General features: G+C 39.3%; 1 protein-coding gene across 1 annotated transcript; it reads left to right on the top strand.

The window, feature by feature from the left end:
* Positions 1–2,729: 2,729 nt before the first annotated feature.
* V1514DRAFT_331656 (uncharacterized protein) lies at positions 2,730–4,606 on the top strand (the record flags this gene model as incomplete). Its single annotated transcript, XM_066927720.1, has 9 exons — positions 2,730–3,023; positions 3,082–3,311; positions 3,345–3,349; positions 3,431–3,696; positions 3,805–3,936; positions 3,967–4,089; positions 4,117–4,281; positions 4,312–4,454; positions 4,489–4,606. The coding sequence occupies 9 exons, from the start codon at positions 2,730–2,732 to the stop codon at positions 4,604–4,606; spliced, it is 1,476 nt and encodes a 491-aa protein (XP_066783219.1).
* Between the last annotated feature and the right edge of the window lie 2,748 nt (positions 4,607–7,354).

Raw genomic sequence — 7,354 nt, 5'->3', positions numbered from 1 at the left:
CAGACCCAGACCCAGACCCAGACCCAGACCCAGACCCAGACCCAGACCCAGACCCAGACCCAGACCCAGACCCAGACCCAGACCCAGACCCAGACCCAGACGCAATATCGAGCAAAAGAAAAGAAAAAGAAAATTAGAAAAAAGCAATCAAAGAAGAATTAAATTCCTTAGAAAAACATAAAACATGGGAAATAAGGAAAAAAGAAAAGAATATGAAACTTATAAAAAATAAGTGGGTATTTACTACAAAGAAAGATTTAAAAGGTGATATTTTGAGATACAAAGCAAGATTAGTGGCAAACGGATTTCTACAAACAAAAGGAGTGGATTATTCAAAAACGTTCAGCCCGGCGCTGAGACCAGAGAGTGTTAGGATGCTACTATCTATGGCAACAATGGAAGGATTATCAATATTTCAAATGGATGTCAAAACTGCATTCCTCAATGGCGAACTGGAGGAAACAATCTACATGAATATACCGGATGGACTGGATATTGATAACAGTCAATATGTTTTAAAACTTAACAAAAGCCTGTACGGATTGAAACAAGCTCCAAGATGTTGGAACAAGGAGTTTGACAACACTCTGAAAAAACTAGGTTTCGAGAGAACCAGTACAGATTTAAGTTTTTACTTCAGAAACAGAAATGAATCTTGAGTATATCTGGCCATTTATGTTAACGATCTCCTTATAGCTGGCACAAATCAAAAGGAAGTTGACACAGTGAAATCTGCCCTGCCATCCATCTAGAAAGTTGGGAACTGTGTCAGAATTTCTTGGTTTTAAAGTTAAAAAAGTGGCAGATGGGTACACTTTAGATCAGTCATACTATCTACGTGGCGTGCTAACAGAATATAAAATGAATGAAGCAAAGCCAGTATCAACACCTCTTACACAGGTCTTGATCTAAGTAAAATTGGGGGAAACCTAGTTCAAAATATAAAAACTTATCAAGCAATTCTTGGAAAATTGCTATATGCAATGAAGTATACTCGACCAGATATTTGCTATCATACTTCTGCATTAGCTCAGTATCTTCAAAATCCTCTTGAAGGACACATGTCAGAACTAAAACGTCTTCTACGTTATATAAAAGGAACACTTGATTTAGGTCTAGACTTCAAGCGTAGCAACCTCTCAAAGGAAGTTATTGTTAATGGCTGCTCAGATGCAGATTTCGCAAATGACATTAATACATCAAATCTCGTGGTGGTTATTTCTTCAAAATTAATGAATGCCCAATCTCATGGTCAAGTAGAAAACAAAACCTAGTTACACTCAGTTCAACTGAAGCGGAATTAGTTGCATTAAGCGAAGCTGCTCGAGAAGCAATTTGGATCCAAAGATGCATGGAGTCACTACAGTACAAACATCAAACAGTACTCTATGAAGACAACATGTCGACAATTTGTATCGCAAAAGGTTCGGGATCACACTCTCGTACAAAACATATTCGAACAAAAGAGCGCTATGTCTGTAATGAATTTGAAACCGGAAGTTTTAGTTGGAACACCTCAGCACATCAGATATGGTAGCAGACACTTTCACAAAGTCTCTCAGTCGTGAAAAAATCCAACGGTTTACTGGAGAAGTGAAGTTACGCTCCATAAATTGAAAGGAAGTGTGAGAATATTGGACTATTCTAGGGTATAAAGTTTGTATCTACTGTGTACAGTTACTACCGTCCAATTAGAGGGTACAATTTATTTTGCGTGGATTAGGGTTTATACTTGTATTATCGTATATGTTTTTAATTATCGTTGTATTGAAATAAGGAAAGAATAAAAAGTACTCCTTTAATTCTGAAAAGGTATCAATACTTGAAAGTAACATAAGATATACGAATGGCCACCTCCAATATTTCTCAGAGTTCTTGACGGTGACATGAGAGCGCATGTACTATCGTTCAACAATTGTGTGGGCTTGTTTGGATCATTATTGCCGACCGATATACTTTAGAATAAAGGGCGTTCATTGGATGCAAAATGGCACATTAAATAAGCGCGCTTTGGAGGGTTAATTGGGTATCGTACGATAGGTACGCTCTAAGTAAGGACAATTTTAACTTGCAACTGTCGTATAAAACAGCACCAGATTCAGATGACTATTATGTGATGTTTGACAGCGGTGCTAAAGACGCTACCTCATTCTGTTTCTCGGTTGGTATATTCACAGACGATGTGGATACAAACAGAGTGGTAGTCAGCGAAGAATATATGAATCAAATACGGCGGTCTGGATAATGATTGCGATAGCCTGTGAACTGAAGGCGGAGAGCTATTGAGTTTACAGAAAGTAGGGGTGGACACGAATACGGTACAGTCAACTTTTTCCATTATTCGTATAGTTATTCGTAAGGCTTTAGGCTTATTCGTATAGTATTCGTATATTTGAATTTCCTATTTAGGTATAGCGTAAATAATTTACCCTGACCATTACCAACAAGAAATCTTTGATAGTTGTAAATATTTTAGAATAATGAGGGAGAAATTGTAAAAGTCACGTGTAAATTAGGGAGTAGATTATGACCCTTGTTTCGCTTAAACCGAATTACGCCTCCATTCACTACAAGACTCAAATCACCTGAACGCCGCAAGGATTAGGTGACTTAGCAACCCGTTACTTGTGCCAACGTATATACATCCACCCCTTAAACGTTTTGTGCAACAAGCTGCCTCAAGTTGCTTCCACCTATACCTCATCCCCGTCCTCTTCATTAATTTCACCATGACAAGCAGCAGTCTTGAAATAACTTCGTCGTCAGTGTCGAGTATGCCTGAAACGACAGTCGGTAGTTCCATTACAGGTTCGAGAGAGGATGTCGATCCGATCTATCAAAAAGAGCTCACAAAGGAGCGTCTGGAGCTTGATAATGAGAACTTCATGAGCCAATACTTAGAGTCTGAAAAGTCACTGGTGTCCAAGGCTTCATCATTTTTCAAATATCTGACAAAAGACCGTAGCTACGACACCGAAACGAAAAGATGGACCGGATGGCCAGAAGATACAACCAAAGCTAATGTTGGACTTTTTTTGTGCGATCTCGACGAAAAAATGCAAAAATTTGCGAAAATATAAGTGGCCATTGTCACAACGGCGGATGGTTTTTGAGCCCAATAAAACATTGTCAGGCTCGGAAAATATCCGCAAGCTTGACATTGCGTACTACAATTACTCAGATCGACGTGATTGGTGTGATCTCGATGTCGTCGGCGAATTGAAAGAACGTTCGACATTTGACCGGCGCTCTACACAGTTACAACTTGCGACCTACTGTTACGATATCAACGGCATTCAACGCCATCGGATGTATGCGTTGCGCTGCACGCTATGTGGTGACAGGATGCGTTTATGGGCGTTTAACAGGGACTGGAGGGTATTCTTCTACAGACTTTAGTATCAATGATCACCCACAATGTTTGTGCAAGCGATGGTAGTGTTCAGATTTGCGGATTCTGCTATTATTGGCTATGATTCTACTGTGACGTATAACAAGACTGAAGAGTGCCTCATTCAGATAACGCACAAAGTAGCGAGCGAAGCTGGTCCGCCGTCAAGGCGAAGACGAAGAAGTGGGGTCATGGCGAGTATTTTTCAACACTTGCCTGCAACAACAACCTTTCGCGTCGTTGGGGAAAAATATGTTCACCCTTCTATACTCGGCAAAGCTACCATAGTTAGCGAAGTCATTCGGGTGAAAGATGACGGAAATGCCATTGGCTCAACGGATGCTAGGTAACTAATCATGAAAGACTATTGGGCGGATCCAGCTGGCCCGAACGAAGGCGAACTTCTGATGGAGCTAGAAGGTGTCGAAAACGTTATCAATCTGGATTGTTACGGCGATGTATTGCAATCAGGAGAGCCCAGATATGTCCGAAGAGACATGAGGGGTAGCTCTAAGGGCGGCCCTGAATACGTTCGCAGAAGACTTGTTTTTCAAGATTGCGGCAAACCGTTGCAGGAGGCAGACAGTCTGACCCAGCTACTGACGGCTATTATTGAATGCGTTCAAGCACATCAGGAGGCGTGGACAAGCAATCGTATTTTGCATAGGGACCTGTCCTTGAGGAACATGCTCATTAATGTGCCTTTCGAAAACGATGATAAACAGGTCGGTTTGTTGATTGATTTTGACGTGGCTTTCAAAGTCACACCAGATTCAAACATACCGCTGGGAGTATGGACCGGCACACCAGCATTTATGGCACTAGCACTGTTGAGGCAACGTCGCAACTACACTCATAGCGCCGCTGATGATTTGGAGTCTGTGTTTTGGGTTTTATTATGGCTTTGTACATATTATCAGGAAGGCGGTGAGAAGGTTACCAATGAAAGGTCTTTGGAGAAATACAAGACTTGGCAGCATATCGATTTAATAGCTTTCCGTGACAAGCTAGACATTATTTCTGACAAGAACGCGTTTAATTTGGTTCTAGAGGATTCTGATCTGTATTATTTTCCTCTAAAAAACGCCGTAACCGAGCTACCGAACATTTTTTTTTTTGTATGGATCAACGGATACAATGTTGAGACCTCTAGAAGAGAAGCTGTATGACAAAGTTATCAACTGTCTTAGAGATGCTAGTTTGAGATTACCATGACAAATTGGATACAAAGCATATAGTTTAATTTGGAGAGACAATTATTGTTGGTTATTGTCGGTAATCTGGCTTAAATTTAATCATTCATATTGCTATCTGCAATTTTCAACTTTTAGCTTCTGTTCGCCGAAGGGATAGGTCCCCGGAGGGCGTTCTTAATGAGGACCCGTCACTTGGGCGATAATGGGATGCCTCACGGCGGTAACGGTCCGTCGCCACCTTGGTCGTTGCTGCGCCTGCATCAATGCGTCTTTGGCACGTGTCCAGATGCTATGCATCACTTCTGAGAACTCGGCGGCCGCGGGAACCAATGAGGTTGGCCGTCTGTCCAGGCCCTAGGGGTGGAAGCCGTAGGTGGCTTCAAAAGGGGTAAGGCCAGTGGAGTCTTGGGGTGAGTCGTTGTAGGCAAACTCGAGTAGAGGTAGTTGCTCATCCCACTGTTCACGCTCGTCGAACGTCAAATCTGCATGATAAGATTTTTCATGATACTCACTGTGCGTTCTGCTTGTCCGTCGGTTTGTTGGTGTTTTGGTGTGGCCATCATTGGTTCGATGGTCCATAGGTCGAGCAGGGCTTGTCAAAACCGGGTCGCAAACAGCGGGTCGTGGTCGCTAACGATGCTATCCGGCAGCCCGTGTAGTACGCAATGTCAAGCTTGTGGATATTTTCCGAGCCTGACAATGTTTTATTGGGCTCAAAAACCATCCGCCGTTGTGACAATGGCCACTTATATTTTCGCAAATTTTTGCATTTTTTCGTCGAGATCGCACAAAAAAAGTCCAACATTAGCTTTGGTTGTATCTTCTGGCCATCCGGTCCATCTTTTCGTTTCGGTGTCGTAGCTACGGTCTTTTGTCAGATATTTGAAAAATGACGAAGCCTTGGACACCAGTGACTTTTCAGACTCTAAGTATTGGCTCATGAAGTTCTCATTATCAAGCTCCAGACGCTCCTTTGTGAGCTCTTTTTGATAGATCGGATCGACATCCTCTCTCGAACCTGTAATGGAACTACCGACTGTCGTTTCAGGCATACTCGACACTGACGACGAAGTTATTTCAAGGCTGCTGCTTGTCATGGTTAAATGACTGAAGAAGATGGCGATGAGGTATAAGGAAGAGGTGGAAGCCACTTGAGGCAGCTTGTGGCACAAAATGTTTAAGGGGTAGTTACATGAATATACATTGGCACAGCAACATGCGTTATTATCGTCGGGTCGCCAACGCAATTGTTCATAAATTGAAATCCACATATATTGCAGCCGAGCCAGAAATAAAAAAATAAAAATAAAAAAAATCATTACAATCTATTGTCGAATTTTCGATAAATGAATGAATTTAGTATGGGCTCAAAATCAGCTTCTATATGTACAGAATAAACACAATCCGACCCTGCCATCTACAGCCCAACACAATCAATGATTTATAACAAAAATAAAAATTCAATAAGAACATGAAAAAAAAAAAACTTTATTTAATTCGAAAATGAAAATTCAAATAATTTTAAAAAAAATTGTAAGTAGATAAATAAAGCGACCGACTCAATACGTAAACAAATGAAATGAAAAGTTTCCAAAAAAAAATTGTAACCTCATTACATAATCATCATAGATTGCGCGCTTTAAGAATACGGGAAGGAGTCTAAATTACAGGAAGAGAATAGCTATGGCATACCCTAAACCAGGTATAGTATCAACAGTTATGTGCGGTAAGCGACGTCAATAATTACGGGTTTTGTGTTTTTAGATATTCTTTGTCATCACTATAAGGGTGTCGTGTGTGTCAGCAATTGAGGTTTTCGTGCCTTTAATGTAATTATTTATTCAATGAATTTTAGTTTCCAATAAACCAATTAATTAACGTTACACTTATTTATCTATAACTAATAATATTACGGAAGCTTTATTTATTATATTCATTTGACATGGTACACGATATCAACTAGTCATCAATTGACTTTCTTATTTACTTCAAACTTCGCTGTATCATCTACTTTACCCCTGTATTAATTAATTTATTTATTGATATTTAATTTTTCTAATTTTGTTGCTGGGTCGAAATCGTTAACATCGGCCGGGATATTGTAGAATTAGTTAAAAAAATTGTATGCTCATTGATCATATGCATCAAAAAGATTTAATACTCACAATTAGTTGAAAAAAAAATTGTAGACGTGGAAAATGAACATGTTAAAAAGAATTTTGGAAAAAAAAAAAATTTTACTGATAAAAAAATTGTTAAAAGTGAAAAATGAAAATTCAAAAGTCATTTTAAAAAAAAATTGTAGTCGGATTTAACGCATAATTTTAATTCACATTCTCCAACCCCGAAGTAAAGATTGTGAACCGAGATATATTCTTTTCCATTACTTATTAAATTATGCACTTATGATATGGTGCTATGCTTTTTCGAGCCTGATTTATGTAGTGATATGTACATGGTTAAAAAATTAAATGGCATAAAATTGATTAACCAGGGTGGGGGCGGCACATGCGGTGCGGTGCATTTACATGGTGCATTTGCATGCAGCATGGCGTAGAATCTGGCAACAAATTCTATGTGTATATTATATATATTCTTATATACTTTCTGATTTTCTATATCCTGAAAAAAATAATTTTATTATTTTTCTTGCTTGTTCATCTAATTTATATAAATACATTTCTCGTATATTATCAAATATATAATTATTTATTAACTAGCGTAATCAGGTTAATTTTAGCTGCAAACCTGCATGAGCACATAATTT

Source organism: Lipomyces japonicus (genome assembly GCF_038497905.1).
Source record: "Lipomyces japonicus strain CBS 7319 unplaced genomic scaffold V1514scaffold_21, whole genome shotgun sequence".
Classification (NCBI taxonomy): Eukaryota; Fungi; Ascomycota; class Lipomycetes; order Lipomycetales; family Lipomycetaceae; genus Lipomyces; species Lipomyces japonicus.
Note: the sequence above shows the minus strand (reverse complement) of the source record. Positions and strands in the feature narration are given on the sequence as shown.